Source organism: Artibeus jamaicensis, unplaced genomic scaffold, assembly GCF_021234435.1.
Source record: "Artibeus jamaicensis isolate MK-2021 breed Jamaican fruit bat unplaced genomic scaffold, CSHL_Jam_final contig_585, whole genome shotgun sequence".
NCBI lineage: Eukaryota > Metazoa > Chordata > Mammalia > Chiroptera > Phyllostomidae > Artibeus > Artibeus jamaicensis.
In genome coordinates, this window is record NW_026521894.1 from 8,082,639 (window position 1) to 8,099,726 (window position 17,088).

The 17,088-nt window shown below is 35.7% G+C and overlaps 1 protein-coding gene across 2 annotated transcripts in view; it reads left to right on the forward strand.

Annotated features, from left to right (window-relative positions):
- Positions 1-17,088, forward strand: part of LOC119058839 (protein NPAT) — a 70,066-nt gene that overhangs the window by 16,211 nt on the left and 36,767 nt on the right. For both annotated transcript variants that reach the window (XM_053670427.1, XM_037158310.2), the window contains exons 2-4: positions 6,764-6,882; positions 14,944-15,004; positions 16,447-16,519. In XM_053670427.1, the coding sequence (XP_053526402.1) occupies positions 6,764-6,882; positions 14,944-15,004; positions 16,447-16,519 (253 nt within the window). The remainder of the gene's footprint in view (positions 1-6,763; positions 6,883-14,943; positions 15,005-16,446; positions 16,520-17,088) is intronic.

The following is a 17,088-nucleotide window of genomic DNA, read 5'->3' on the forward strand; positions in this document are numbered from 1 at the left end:
TTTCAGAGGAGTAATTTTTGGCTTCCTTGATTTTTCTCTATTTTATTCCCTATTTATTTTTTTCTGTAATAACCATTATTTCCTTTTCCTTCTTTGAGTTTACTATGCTGTTTTATTAGTTTCTGTTAGTGGTTGGATATGCTATTGATGAGCTATTTTCATCTTTTTAATACAGATATTTAAAATTGTAAATATACTTACCACTAAGCAATGCTTTAGTTGCAACCTGTATATTTTAGATTGGAATGATGTGTTTTTGTTTTCATTTATTTCAAAACTCTTTCCATTTTTCTTGTGATTTATTTTTTTACCCTTTGGTTATTTAGGAATTTTCATGTGTTGTTTAATTTTCATGTATTTGTGGATTTTCCACATTTCTTACTAATTTCATTTCACTGTAGTCACATAGTATACTCTGTATGATTTCTGTCTTTATAAATTTTTTTCAGACTTGTTTTGTGTCCTAATAATGGTTTATCTTGAAAATTGTATGTTCTTGACAAGAGCATGTAATCTATTATTGAGCGAAGTGTATTATAGATGTCTCTTAGGTCTAGTTAATTGATAGTGTACAGGTCTTTGATTTCTTTCTTGATGTTCTCTATATTTGTGTATTACTCAATGTGGTATATTGAGGTATATAACTTTTATTGTTGAATTGTTTATTTCTCCCTGCACTTTTGTTAATTTCTGCGTTATGTTTTCCGGGCCTGTGTTATTAGGTGCACATATGCTTGTAATTCTGATATCTTTGTCACTAGTACCAGTGATTGTTTCAATGACTACTTTGTCTGTTATGGTATAGCCTCTCCATTTCTCATTTGGTTACTGTCTAGATGTTATGTTTTTTCCATCCTTGGATTTTCAGCCTGGTTCAGTCTTTGACTCTCATCTATTTCTGAAAGCATATAATTGGATTATGTATTTCATCTGTTCTGTAAATCACTACCTTTTGATCGAGCATTTAATCCCATTCCATTTAATGTAGTTACTGATAAAGTGTGCATTTCGTCTGGCAGTTAGATACTCGTAGTCCATATATTGATGTCTTTGTTCTGCTCTTCCTTTATATTACTGCTTTTTTGTGTTATTCTGTTTTGCCATATATAATGCTCACTTCTTGCCTAAATTTCTGAGGGAATGATAAGGATGTGCATTATTCATGGGTAGTACTAATTCCATATCTATGTAAGTGTTTTTAATTATTTTATTTATGCTCATGTGTTAAAAGTGTAACTCTAGAAAGCAATAATGATACCTGTGTGCAAAGTAATCCCTAGGTTACAATAATCAGTTTTATATGCAAATTAAAAATTGAGCTAAAAATTTAAACAAAGATTTTTTTTCCTGAAATTTTGGGTCAAAAACATGAGTGTGCATTATACACAGCAAAATGTGGTAAATATTTTCAATTCGCCACTATAATTCATTGTTTTCTTCAGATATTTTTATATTTGAATTAAACAACCTCTCTGGGATTAGAACCAACTTAATTTCAATACTGTATAAAAATTTTATATGATGGAATGAGATAGATTTGGGGTGCTGAACACACAGTGCAATTTACAGATGATGTATTATAGAATTGTACACCTGAAACCTATATAATTTTTTAAGCCAGGCAACCCAAATAAATTCAACAGTCAATAAAATGAATAAAATTTGCTTCTGTAACTGCATTCTTTTCCCACTCCTTTTTGCTGTTAAGGTCATATCAATTACATCTTTATATATTATATGCCCATCAGTCCAGATTTATAGTTATTGCCATATGCATTTAAAGCAGATAGGAGATGAAGGTTACAAAGAAAAATCATTTTTACTGTTTTATATTTACCTATGTAATTACCAGTGTTTGTTTTTCTTAATGTGAATTTGATTTATTGTCTAGTGTCATTTTATTTTAGCCTGAATAACTGACTCCCTCTAATATTTTTTATAGGACAAATCTGCTAGCAACAAATTCTCTGGTGTTTTGTTTTGTTACAAATCTGAGGCTCTCTTCCTTTTTTTTGAAGGAGTTTTGTTAGATACAAAATTCTTAATTGACTTTTTTCTATCACCATTTTGAATATGTTATAGCTAACTACCTCTGGCCTTCCTGGTTTCTAATGAAAAATCAGCTGTTAATCTTGAGGATTCCTTGTATGTGACGAGCTGCTTCTCTTTCTATTTTTCAAGATTAGTCTTTGTCTTTTGACAGGTCAATTATGATGTATCTTTATCCTACTTGCAGTTTAGTGAGTTTCCTGTGTGATAAGTAGATTGATGTGTTTCATAAAATTTTGGATGTTCTTCGATACTGTTTCTTCAAATATTCATTCTTCTATTTTCTCATGTTTCTTTCTGAGACTCCCATTATACTTTTTATACTCCCATTTAATGTGTCCCACAGTTCTCTGAGACTGTTCACCTTTCATCAGTTTTTTTTTTTTGTTTCTGTTCCTCATACTGGATAATCTCATTTGTTTGTGTTAAACTTCACTGATTTTTTCACCTGTCTCAAATCTATTGAGCCCCCTCTAGTGGTTTTTCATTTCAGTTATACTTTTCACGTCCAGAATACCTCCTTGATTTTTCTTATAATTTCTACATTTTATGTCCTTTTGATGAGACGTTGTTATAATTTAGGTACTTAAATATCTAAATAGTTAAGCCTGGTTTTCTTTAGTTCTTTGAACTCATTTAAAATAGCTGATTTAAAGTCTTAAGTCTAGTGTCATAGCTTGCTTAGTGGTAGTTTTTATTAACTGCTCTCCCCACTCACCATAGATGAGCCATACTTTCTTGTTTCTCTGCATGTCTCATATTTTTTGTTGACAGCTGGACACTTCATGTGACAGTTCTTGAAATCAAATTTTTCTCCCTCCCTCATATTGGTTATTAGTCTTTGTTGTTGTTAAGCAGTTGTTATTTGTTTCGTTTCTTGAGCTAATACTGTACTAAAGTCTGTATTAGTTGAGTTTATATTCTATGATTGGACATTGTTATCCTGAAATGATTAGAGTCAGTTCGTTTCCCATTTTTTATCAGGGGCTCTGTGTACGTGGGGCCTGCTTAAACATTCATCTAAGCAGCTGACAACTCTGCCTTAGTATTCACTTGCTCAACCAGAAGTGAGGATTTAGGGCCTTCTCACGCTTTCTGAGCACGTGCACTGCCTTACATTTGCACATGACCTAGTATTTTGGGACCACGTCAGAGCTTTTTCCAAACTGTGTTGTTTGTTTGCTTATTGTTTGTCCCAGCTGTTATTCTATGTCACAGGCAGCTATGGTGTTAAGCAATTCCTGTTGCTTATTTTAAGCAAGCACCTCAAGGGAAAGATTGTTTGCACTGGAGGCACACTGATTAAATTCAGAGACAAGCTGTACAAGTGGGATTTTACAGGGAATTGTCACACAGGTCAAATAATGACAGTTTCTGGGAATGGGGCTTTGGGAAAATTGCAGCCCCATCTGATTCCTGCCCTGGCTGCTAGGCTGATGGTTTTCACAGTGATTGAGGGTTATTTATTTTCAAGTGTATTACTAAGCTAAGGAAATGAGCATGGAAATAGAGCAAGTTAAAATACCACAGTGTTCACTGTACTTACTTTTAGCCATTTTTTAAAAAAATAAATGATCCCAGATCTTTGCAAAACTTATTATTTTTGAGAGTTCTGTAAAAATTTATTTTGATCATTTGTATGAGTGTTGTCATTGCTTTTATGGTTGAAAGGTCCTCAATTCACTATTCCTACTGAAGCTGCTCAGAATTTAGAAGTTTAAACTGAAAGGTATGCAAAGTCATTGAAATTCTTTACACAGGAGGGTAGTTATTTAACTGGATTTGATCTACAAGTCAAGGCAAATGTGATGCCTTATAGATGAAGCATCTTGAGTCCAAAAGAATATAGGTGATTTTTCCCCCAAAGTAACAATTCTTATTTTAATAGACTGTAATAGAAACTGCTTTCCTGCCCTGGCTGGGTTGTTTGTTTATTTGGAACATCATCCTGGACACCAGGCGGTTGCAGGTTCAATTCCCAGTAAGGGCACATACTAGGTTGTGGATTCAATTTCCGATCAGACACGGGGGCAACTGATGTATCTGTGTGTGTGTGTGTGTGTGTGTGTGTGTGTGTGTGTGTGTGTGTATCCCTAAAAAAGAAATCAATGAACATATCTTGGATGAGGATAAGGAAGAAGCAGCAGCTGGTTTCCTGATTTTCTCTTCATTGTTCTTTTTATGCCATACTGGTATTTTTAGTGGTTGGTTTAGTTAAACCTTAGTAATCCTAAGAAATAAAAGCACAAAGATTGGCTGATAGTCAGTACTAATACATATGTGCAAAAATTCCAAGCACTGCTTTATAATATTATTCCATCAATGTCTGTTTTGTGTGAATGTTAAAGTCCTTGTTGAAATAATGAATGCTTTGATTCCCAAAGGGTATAAAATTTAAAAAGAAGGTCTTTGTTATGGTTCATGAAAAGTTTTTTTTTTGTTTTTTGTTTTTTTTTTTTTTCAATTTTTCTCAAACCATTAAATAAATTAAGTATACAAGTAAATAGCAACATTTGGAGAATGAGGATTTTTGATAATTTACTAAATTAATACTAACTTAGTTGAGATGATACAGACCAAGGTTCCACAACCCATAGTGGATTCTTGGCTTCAGGCAGTACAGAACTGAAATATGAGCAAGCATTTATTTTAAGTTGGTTAGCAAAGCAGTGAGACACAGTGGGCTACTGCACAGACAGGGCCACCCCCGTTAGCACAATTTGCTTCCTTTATCGAGGTTCTTGGCCGGGAGTAGGAATATTTAAATAATGGGGAGGAATATTTAAAATCTTCCCAGGAACGGAGTGGAGACTAAGGAGCTCTATAGGTCACATGTGACCCTTAGGTGGGCTTTCCGTTTCAGAGCATGGTCATTTAGCATCCTCATGTATTACAATGAGTGTATAATGAGGCAAGGTACTACTATTAGGTGAAATAAGTCGCCATGTTGGATCCAACTGGTCTTAGCCCAGGTTAAGCCATAAATCTGGTGGGCGCGGGTATTGCTTATTGACAATTTCTGTAGCTTTTATTGATTGCAGCTGTTTTACTACATACCCTATCTCAAATATGGAGGCTATGAAGCAGAAGAATAACACTTCCTTTTTTAGTTATTTATTTGTTACTTTATTGATTCTCATATAAGCATTAATGTGCAGCAATTATACTTTATCAGACATCTTATTTTTCTAGTTTATCTAGAGTTTCTCCTATTAAAAAGCCAGTTATTTTATATATTTTACTTTGAGGCTGTATAAACTTCTGTTTCTGAATAAGTCTGTAGAATCCCAACATATTCCACCAGCAATTCTATTTGTGATTTGACCCTTCTTTGGAGTGAGTGTGTGTATATATTGAGTTGGCAAAAAGTGTTAGTTTTTTCCTTAAAATAAAAGACACATACTTCATTTTCACCAATAACTATTGACTTGGATATTTTGAGTATGCTGGCTATTTTCTGCTATTGGCTTCTAGTACATAGAGAACAGGAGTGAGCCTATGTATCTTCAAATGCATAAGACAGCCCCACAGCAAATAATTATTTGGCCTAAATGTCAGTAGTACCAAGAAACTTCACAAACTGCTCTTGACACATTCTATCAGTCACAGCACCTTCTCCATACACTGCATGAATCTTTTTTTATGTGTCAGTTGCGTTTTTATTTTTCTTGAAACAGTAAAGCATAATATGCTGAAAATGTTACGTGTTTTCTTCCATCTTCAGTATTAAAATGGCTGCACAAAAATTCAGGATTTTTTTTTCCTTTTTTTTATTGATGTCTGAATATAGTTGTCTCCCATTTTCCTACCACCACTTTCCCCCGCCTTACCCAAGCCCACCTCCCACCCTCAATTCCACCCCTGTCTTGGCTCCATCCATGGGTCCTCATACATGTTCTTTGATATATATCCCTTTCCCTTCTTTCCCGTGTTATTTCCCTCTCCCCTGCCCTCTGGTACTGTCAGTTGTCAATTTCAGTGTCTCTGGTTGTATTTGCTTGCTTGTTTGTTTTGTTGATTAGGTTCTACTTATAGGTGAGATCATATGGTATTTTGTCTTTCACCCCCTGGCTTACTTCACTTAACATAATACTTTCCAGTTCCGTCCATGTTGTTGTGAAGGGTAGGAGCTCCTTCTTTCTTTCTGCTGCATAGTATTCCATTGTGTAGAATTTTTTTATCCATTCTCGATTTTTGATCCATTCTCGATTTTTGATCCATTCATTTACTGATGGGCACTTAGGTTGCTTCCAGCACTTGGCTATTGTAAATCATGCTGCTATGAACATTGGGGTGCTATACATTTGAACAATGTGCACAGGTTCTTTTGAATTAGTGTTTCAGAATTCTTAGGGTATAAACCAAGCAGTGAAATTGCTGGGTCAAAAGGCAATTCCATTTTTAGTTTCTTGAGGAAATTCCATACTGTTTTCCACAGAGGCTACACCAGTTTGCAGTTTTGATGAGTAATTTTCTGAATGCACATTGGTATGACAGCACATTGATATGACAACAATCTAACAAAATTGTTTCAAATGAATTAAAGACAACTAAACACTATTAGAGCCATTGTAGGGAAAAAACTATAGAAACTTTTTAGCCAACCCAAAAAGTATGTCTGCATACCCAATGTGGGGCTCTAGCATTTTTAACAGCTCTTTTATCAGAAGTGTAGAATTTACTAAAATTACCTAAACTTCTGTTTTTCATTTAGGTTACTTACAACAGGAAAACCTCACTTCTACCTGTCAGACTTTTATTTTGGAAAGTTCACATTTAAAAGAATATGCAGAACACTGTACAGATGAAGGTTTTATCCCAGCCTGCTTACTGGTAAGTGATTTGTTTCATAAGGGAAATATTTCACTGTTGACCAACATAAGAGACTACACACACAGTCTTAAAATCAACTCATTAGCAAAATCAAAATTGGCAAAAATTTGATAGCTTATATTCATGCATGATCAGAAAGACCCAAAAGCATACCAGCTCTTCTTTTCACAAATGAATTACAACTTTGCACCTGAAAATCAGTTTGGAATGATACTGTCATTTCTTACTCGTTTCACTACTGCTTGTCTGGGGCTTGTTTACTTCCTGTTATGGATTGAATGTTTGTGTCCTTTCAAAATTCGTATGTTGAAACCCTAACCCCCAGTGTGGTTTAGATTATATCATGAGGTTACAACCCTCATGGTGTGATTAGTACCTTAATAAAAAGAGTAAAGGGGAGAAGTCTTTGCACATGCACACATCAAGTAAAGACCATGTGAGCACACAGAAAGAAGGGGGATGTCTGCAAACCAGGGAATTGGTTCTCTCCTGGAACCAAATCACCCATCACCTTGTTTCCTATACTTTTTAGGCTCCAAAACAATGAGAAGTAATTGTTATTTAAGCTACCTGGTCTATGGTACTTAATAGCAGCCCATCCTTTCCTCTTTTGTTGCTTACTTCAGACAAATATAACACAGGGATTTTGATATCTAAAATACTACTGGACCAACAGTATCATTTAGTGGGTATATTCTGGAACTACATTTTAAATGGTATTTTGTCATTATAAATATAGCTGCTTAGATTCATTTCATCTGTCATACAACATGATTATCTGCAGAAGAAAAATACCTCTGCATAGCTGATAGAGTTTAGCAAGCTCAAAGGATGCAAAATACACAAAAGTTCATCATACTTCTTTATACCCACAATGGATCATTGGAATCATTGGAATCAATTTCCAATGCATCTCACTGGAAATTGAATTTTTAATTTTATTTTAGAATTATAGTTTATGTCAGTATTTTTTCTTTTTCATTAGTTTCATGTGTGCAGTCTAGTAGTTAGATAGTTGTATTTTATAAAGTGTTCTCCCCAGTATTTTCAGTACCCACCTGGCACCATACATAGTTAATCCAGTAGTATTGACTATATTTTCTATGCTGTACTTTTCATCCCAGTGACTGTTTTGTAACCACCAATTTATACTTCTTAATCTCTGTACCTTTTTCACTCAGTCTCCTAACGCCCCTCCCTTCTGGCTGCCATCAGTCTGTTCCATGTATCTATGAATGTGTTTCAGGAAATTGATTTTTTTTAAAAAATACCATTTATAATAGTAACAAGCAAACAAAATGAATGTACTTGGGTAATAAATCTAACAAAATATGTGTAGGATTTGTATCCTAAAATCTACATAAAAGAAATCAAAGATGTTAATAAAAGGAGAGATGCACCATGTTCATGGATTGAAAACCTCAGTAGTGTTAAGATGTTAGTTCTCCCCATTTTAATCTACAGATTCATTAAAATCAAAATCTCCACAAGTAATTTTGTAGATAACAATAACCTTAATTATAAATGTTATATGAAATGCAAAGGAACAAAAAAGGTACATTGGATGACTCAGATTACTTGATATTATGACTAACAAGCTATAGTAATCAAGATTGAGTGGCATTAGAAAAAGGTTACACATACGAGGTCTGTCCAGAAGGTGTCCAGACATGTAATATGAAAAATAGAGACATTTATTCAAGATAAAAAGATACAAGAAACATTGTACATAGGATAGTGTTGCCTTAGTACCCTTCGAAGTAGGCCCCTTGGGACCTCACACAGTTCTCCCAATTGCCACCAGCTGCCCCGTCATATGTTCCTAAATCTCATGGACTGTCTGAAATTTCTTCCCTTTTAAAGTAATTTTAGTTTTGGGAAAAGCCAGAAGTCACAGGACACCAAATCTTAGCTGTAGGGGGCTGCATCAACTGGGTGATTGGGTGTTGTGCCAAGAAACTCTACACAAGAAGCGATACATGAGTGGGCACATTGTTGTAATAAAGCTGCCAGTCACCAGTTGCCTGTTACTGCAGTCTTCTGAATCATCTGAATAGTTTCCGTGGATTAGTGCAAGTGTAATGCAGAATTTGATACAGATTCATTGCTTTACTTGCTCAGTCATTCTGAATGTGGCGGACACACACTACACTTAGTGGCATGCTCACTCAATGGCATCTACTGCCCCCAGTGACTAGTACAGTAAACTCTTCATTGTTCACGCATGGGCATTCCAGTCAACTCTTTTTGGCTCCCAGGTTACATTAAGTTATGCAAACTGTTCTCCTTATATTAACGATGGCTGGAAACGGCTTGAGACCTGTATTAGTTTTCTATTGCTGCTTTAACAAATTACCACAGGCTTACTGGCTTAATATACAACTTTATCACCTTATAATTCTATTGGCCAGAAGTCCAACAACTTGCAGTGGGTTTGCCTTTAAAATTAATTTATAAGCAGGTCTAGTCCTTCTGGAAGCTCTAGGAAAGAATTCTAAGCCTTTCCTTTTCCAGCTTCTGTAGGCCGCCTGCATTCCTTGTCTTTTTTTTTTCTCCATCTTCAAAACCAGTGACACAGCTTATAGAGTTTTTCTTACACCTCTCTTTAACAGTATTGTCTCCCTCTTCTACATTAAAGATCTCTTGTAATTAGATTGGGCTCACCCAGAAAATCTTATTCTAAGGTCACCTGATTAACAACCTTAGTTCTGTCTGCTACCTTAAACTCCCTTTTGATTTGTATCCTAACATATTCACTGGTTCCAGTTATTAGCATTTGGATATCTTGGAGTGGTGGGGGGCGGGAGATAATATTCTGCCAATCACAAACATGAATACTTTCAAGTTTATATAGCTGAATATATATAATTTCTTTTAGGGAAGAACTGTGTTTATTTGGGAAATACTCTTTTTTAATTTTAGCTCTGAAATATAAAGTTCTTTTTAATTAAAATACAGTTGACCTACAATATTATATTAGTTTCAAGTGTACAACATAGTAGTTTGACATTTACTATATTTTGTTTTGTATAATGTGTACTTTTTGCCCAAATTTTTTAGGAAAAATCAGGATATTCATTATACATGGATAGTACTAATTCTGTATCTATGCAACTGTTTTGAATTCTTTTATTTATGCTTAGGAGTTAAAAGTGTAACTCTAGAAAGCAATAACAATTATCTGTGTGGGAAATAATACTCTGGAATATGATCATTGTTTTTGTTTCTAAATGTAAGTAAATTAAAAACTAGTTGAAAAAATTAAACGAAGGATTTTTTCCCCTGAAAGTTTGGGCCAAAAATGTGGGTGCACATTATACACTGGAGCATGTTACGCACAGCAAAATGTGGTATGTAACTTACCAAAGTTATTACAATATTGTTGACTGTGTTCCCTACGTTGTACTTTACATCCCTGTCATTTATGTATAAGTTTGTACCCTCTCACCTTTTTGCCCCCAACCCCCTACTGACCAAAACTGGTAACTTCTTTTTTTTTTTTCTTCTGTATTTGTATGAGTCTTTCTGCTTGGTTTCTCATTTTTTTACTGAAAGGTTTCCTCAGCTTCTGCTGAGAAAGAAATGCCAGTCAGCCACAAAGTTAGGCAATAAAGGGATTTATTGGGGTTTGCGTACCAAGGCGAGATTCTACGGTCCACAAAGCATGGGGCCAGAGAAGTCTCCACCAGAGTAGGGAATGTGGCGGGGTTTTATTTTTGTTGGCTCTCTGTGGGAGCTGGGGATTGGACCCCTTTGAACAAAGTGGCAATACATCATTGGTGGTTTTCCTTGGGCTCAGGTTGCTATGTAGATAACTGCTTTAACAAAGCCTTCCCTTTCGGCTCTCCGGTTTGATGTCAGCTGCCATTTTGGATTGTAGTCAAGCCACCGTTTTGTTCTACCCTGCCCATCCTGACATTTACTTTTTTAGATTCCACATATAAGTGCAATGATACAATATTTGTCTGTCTCTTGCTTATTTCACTTAGCATAATACCCTCTAGGTCCAATCATTTTGCAGAATTCAAGGTTTTATTCTCTTTCATGGCTGAGTGATATTTGTGTATGTCACTTCTTTAACCAGTCATATGTTGATGGATACCTAGTTTGCTTCCATATCATGGCTACTGGAAATAATACTGCAGTGAACATAGAGGTGCAAATATCTTTTCAAGTTAGTGTTTTTGTTTTCTTTGGATAAATGCCCAGAAGTAGAAATGCTGGGCCCTTGTTTTCTCTTTTTATAGCCTTTGTTTTAAAGTCTATTTTATCTGATATGAGTATTGCTATGCCAGCTTTTTGTTTGTTTCCATTTTCATAAAATACCTTTATTCATCTCTTTAGTTTTAGTATGTATGTGTTTTTCAATGTGAAATGAGTCTTGTGTAAGCAGCATATTTAAGGGTCTTGTTTTTGTATCCACTCTGATACCCTATGTCTTTTAAATGAAACACTTATTTACATTTAAAGTAAATATTGATAGGTGTGTACTTATTGCCATGTTAATTGTTTTCAAACTAGCTTTATAAGTGGTCGGTCTACTACCTTTACATTTGATTTTAGTAGTGAGATTTTTTCTTTCATATATTTTCTCATTTGTAGTTTTTGCCTTTTCTTTATTGTTTAAAGAATTTCTTGTAACATTTCTTGTAATGCTTGTTTAGTGGTGATGAACTAATTTAGCTTTTGCTGCTCTGGGAAGCTCTTGATCTCCATTTCTGAATTGTTGACCTTGCTAATTAGAGTATCTGGTTATCTGCTTCATCATGTTGACTGTATTGTGCCACTCCCTTCTGGCCTGCAAAGTTTCTGTTGAAAAAATAGATGATAGTTTTATGAACTTTATTTATATGTAACTATTTGTCTTTCTGTTGCTGCTTTTAAGATTTTCTCTTTGTCTTTAACCTTTGCCATTTTAATTAATGATATGTCTTGCTTTGGGTCTCTTTGGGTTTATGGTTTTTGGACTTTCTGTGCTTCTTATGCCTGAATGTCTGTTTCTTTAATCAGAGAAGTTTTTGGCAATTATGCAAGTGGTTTTCTGTCCCTTTCTGTTCTCTTTGGAACCCCTACAGGTGTGATTGTTGTTCTGCTTCATGTTGTCCTAGAGGTCCTTGTACTATCTTCATTCTTTCTCTCTCTGTTTTTGTTTTTGATTTTTCAGGTGGGTGAGTTTTCACTACCCTGTCTTCCCCATTGCTGATACATTCTTTTGTATCATCTGATTGTCTTCTGATTCCCTCTGGTGTATTTTTTTCCATTTCAATTGTTGTGTACTTTAGTTCTGAAAGGTTCTTTTTACAGTTTTTCTCTCTTTGAAGTTGTCACTGAGTCTGTCTGCTGATCTGCAGAGTTTGATGAACATCTTTATGTCTTGTACTTTGAACTCTTTAGTAGACAGTTTATCTCTGTTTTATGGAAGCCTTTTTCTGGGGTTTGTCTGGGTTTTTTTGGTTTTTCTCGGAACATATTCTTTCATCTCCTCATTTTGCTTATTCTTCCTATGTCTTAGGTAGCTATTGTTTCTTGGAATTAAAAAGTTGCTTTATTTAGAAGTCTTATAGGGCCCAGTTGAGCATTGCTGCTAGTCACCACAGCCAAGGGCTCCAGGGGTGTTCACTTTGGACTAATGTTGCCTCCTTTTTATGGTTGGGTCACAGCTTCTGTGGACACATTGGCAGGCGAGGCTGGTGCCCGGCTGGTTGTGGCAACATTGATGGACAGAGGAGGCCTTCGATGTGTCGGTCTGCGACACCTGGCTTCAACTAATGCAGACACACTGCTGTGTACTAGCTTGTGTGGCAGGACAGCAGCTGCTTTGCACAAGTGGTAGCCTAGGTGGGTCCTCAGGAAAATGCCAGGGTGGGGTGAACACTATCAGCAAGGTTAATGGAGGGTGTCATAAATGGTGCCTGCCAGTTTCAGACCAGAAAGGAGGAGGAAATGGCACCCTCCAGGACTTCTGATTCTGAAGACAGTTTCACCTAATCTTTATTGCTCCAGCAAATGCCCTCAAATTAGTCAGGATATGACCTTCACATATGACCTGGGTACTTTTCAAGTAGCTGCCTCTGCACTGGTTTTTCTACAGCCCGTTGACTCTCCCAGACATAATCCCCACTGCTTTTCAAAGCCAGGTGTTATCCTCTTCCCTGTGCACGCCCCCCAGACTGGGGCTCAGATCATTCGCTCTTCTCTGGAAACTTAATGCTTTTGTGATATCCTTCTCACTTGTGGGTCACCACGCAGGGAATAGACTGAGTCTCTGGCCCCTCCTACCCACCTCTTTCAGTGAGGCTTCTTTATATTTGTAGCTGTAGAATATCTGTTGTGCTAGTTTTCTGGGCATTCTCAGAGACAGTTGTTCATTCATGTGTGGTAGTTTTGGTGTCAATGAAAGGTGAGCTTGGGCTCTTCCTACTTTGTTATCTTGAATCCAAAGTCACGAACCTCTCTCGAATGCCAAATACCATTCCTTGGGAGTATGGTGCTGTCTCATAATAAACATATCTCAAAATCTCAGAGACACTGCCTTTGCTGTTGTGTAGGAATCTCACATCACTGGGAAGTACTTCTGATGGGACAGTCTGGTTGTAGAAGGGGCCTAGTGGATTAAGGAAGAAACATCAGAAATCATCTCAAGGAAGAAAGCGGCTAACAATCATGACGTTTTGGGGACAACTGGGTACGGGCAATTGTAAGGAGCGATTAAAAGGACCATGCCATAGAAGGAGGGTCAGTCACTGAGAAAGCCCCAAGGGAAAAAAGCCAACAAGTTGGAGAAGGGGGCTGTTAAATATTCATCCAAGACCTTGGCCATGCTAGATCTCCTCTGCCCGTCTCTCCCATATTTTTTTAAATTTTATTTTGGTTGTTGTTCAAGTGCAGTTTTCTGTCTTTTATTCTCATCCTAGCCCACCCACCCACCCATCCCTCGCCACCTCTCTCCCATTTCTCCCCCCCCACCCATAGTCTGTGTAAAAATCTAAACCTGACTGTTTCGTTTGAGACAGACTGTGTTCTACATGGAGTCAAACTATGAAGAACAACATGGAGCCCTGGCTGGTGTAGCTCAGTGGATTGAGTGCGGGCCTGCGAACCAAAATATCGCGGTTCGATTCCCAGTCAGGGCACATGCCTGTGTTGCAGGCCAGTTCCCAGCAGGGGGTGCATGAGAGGCAACCATACATTGATGTTTCTCTCCTTCTCTCCTTCCCTTCTTCTCTAAAAATAAATAAATAAAATCTTTAAAAAAAAAAAGAACAACATGGAAATCACACCAAAAAAACTTGTAGATAGTTTGAGGAGGACCCTGGACAAGAGGGACAGGGGGTGGCCAGTGTGGTTTAATTTACAAAGGAAAGGAGCCCAACCAACACCAGGTCAGACAGTCCACCCAAGACTACATACAGACTGTCACAAGACAGCAACCTATTCACCTGAGTCATGGTCTGTATAGACATATACAGACAACAGCAGCAGAAACAAGGTTAAGTTCATGAGGGAAACATTGTGACATCTCAGTGTCTTGGCTACTCAACCTTTCTGGGTAGACCCTGCTTTAGGAACAGACTTCAATAAGCCTTCCCCTAAAGACTTTATTACATGACCTTTGTCCTTTAATAGCAGTGGAAATAGGGGCAGGGAGGATGAGCTTATGAAATGATCTAAGTGAAGATAAGAAAGTACTGATCCTTGGGAAGGGTATCTCTTACACATTTTTTTTTTTGCTGTGTTCACTAGGCTTCCCAGACAGAAAGGGTCCTTATTGTTTTTTAATAGTTGTAGGAGTGGATCTCTGTTTCCCAGCTAAAAATTGCTTTTTATGCCTTGCGGCTCTTATTAGCCAAAGAAACACAGTTACAATGTCTTATTCAAACAAACAGGTTCTTTACCCTAACTTTAGTGACAATTTTCATTTTGGATAATCTGCTCTGTACACTTTCTTTATCACCTATTCTGTAATCCAGATCATTTACTTTACATGGTAAAATGTTTCTCGGTGGGATATTATTTGTGATATTCAGTGGTTTTGGTAATACTTGATTCTTTTTCTTTCAGTCTTTATTTGGAAAAAACTTGACAACAATTTTGAATGAATATGTAGCTATGAAAACAAAAGGTAAGAATTCATGTTGACATACCATCTATCTAATTGTTTTGATTACAAATAATTTTTAAAGACTGGTAATGTCTCATAAAAGTTATAAGAAAACTTGTTTCAGTTATGACATAAATTTTACTGGCAAATATCTAATTAAATAGTATGTGTTTATATTGAGTAATAAATAACATCTGGATTTTAAAAGTAATTTTTTTAAGCCATAGAATAAAACTACTGTAGATGAACAGATTATATATTACAAAATTTCAAATTAATATCTTAATTTTAAGTTTGTAGTGTAAATCTGAATACCAGCACAGTCATAAAATCCTGGCTTTATATTTATCAGAATATAAAATAATCCTTTCCTAAATTAATGTTTTAGAGGGAATGAATTGTTTATTTTATTCTCTAATAGTTATTATCTCTGTAGCTTACAACATTAATGTAAATTAGCGGTAAAGAATTAATTTGCATAAAATAATAACAAAAAAGGAAGTAAAATGATAACAAGTAAGTTTAACATTTACACTGAGTGTATGCAACATATGCCAGGTACTCTCATATGGTTTTTCTTAACCCTTAAAATAATTCAGTAAGAGATACTGCTTATTTGGACCCATTTTTAAGTATCAGAAAACTGAGGGTTAGATGCACCAGATACCTTTTCCAAGGTCAGAAAACTAGAAACCGCTGAAAGTGATAAGCCTGGAAGTTCTGGGCCTAAATTTCATTTCTAACTCTTCAAGAAGGTTAGATGATCTTTCTATCAAAGATTTATTTTCCCGAAGTATCTCAGCTATGTTACAGGAATATTTAGTGTGCAAGTGACATGAGAAACAATATGCTATTGCAATACAGTGGTTTATATCTCACTTTGATGTTGTTAACTTTCTCTGGTTTGAGTTTTTATAAATATGTAGTGAAGATTTTAAACATCTTACTGAGTTTTCCATAATGTGGCTTTAGAGCACATCTGGAAAAAAAAAGGACTAATTAGACCTCAGGAATTTTTCCTGTAATTCTAAGCATAGTAACTGGTAAAGAGTTGCTGAGCAATCAGAGTGATTTGGACATGAAAATATTGCATGTCAAAAAACTAATTTCCATACTCCCAGTTTGCATACCTTATGTGATTACTTATAACTCAAATTACTTTGACTTTCACATGTCACAGGCTGTCTATTGAACAGAGATTTAAAATAGTTTGTCTTTAATTCAAAGAAGATACAAAAATTAATCTAAAAAATTCTTGGACTTCACAAATATCCATTTTCATTCACATATCTGGTATTCAGTGGGTTCAGGAAAAGAAAGCAGTCTTGTTATAGCTTCAGTTTCCAGCATCAGGTCAACAGTTTGAGAGAAAAGTTCCTCATTCATTTTCTGTATATATTCAAATTGAATGATACATATTTTCGAACTTGGGTTTTAAAGAAACTTTTCCTGTTACTATTTAGAAACATCAAATCACGTCCCAGCAATTATGTCATCTCTGTGGAAGAAGTTAGACCATACGCTTTCTCAGATCAGGTAATAAAAAGCTTATATAATAAGCTTATCAGAGTGTATACATAATGATTTAGGAGTGCAAACATACAAGAATAACTTTGAATTTTAAGTTTTATGAACCACACGGAGAATTTATAAACATAGATCTGTTTTTGAAATTGCTCTAGAGGTTATTGGTATTTCTTTGTCTTTGATTCTAATAATTTGAAATAAATTGCATAGTATAATAAAATGTTTAGAAATGAGGAAATTGAGACTGAGAGAAGTTTCATGATATTTTCAAGTTCCTATAGGAATTTACAGGGAGATATCTGTCCAGAATACAAATCTAATAGCAGTCCTCTGTGAATTCCCTTATACAGTTGTAGTTTCTCTACATTTGTAAAGAATTAATTTGTGGAATCCATGCCTCATTGGTTCTTCCCTTCTAAAGCATCAAGTTTGAGTAATAATACTTCTGGAATCTTTTATTGATATTGGTGTTATAAAATCTCTTATTTGAGTGTGGTATGAAAACCTTAGTTTTTACCCTTCTCCTATAGCTACAAGTGAATACCCCACTTAAATTCAATAGTGGCTTCATTTTCCAT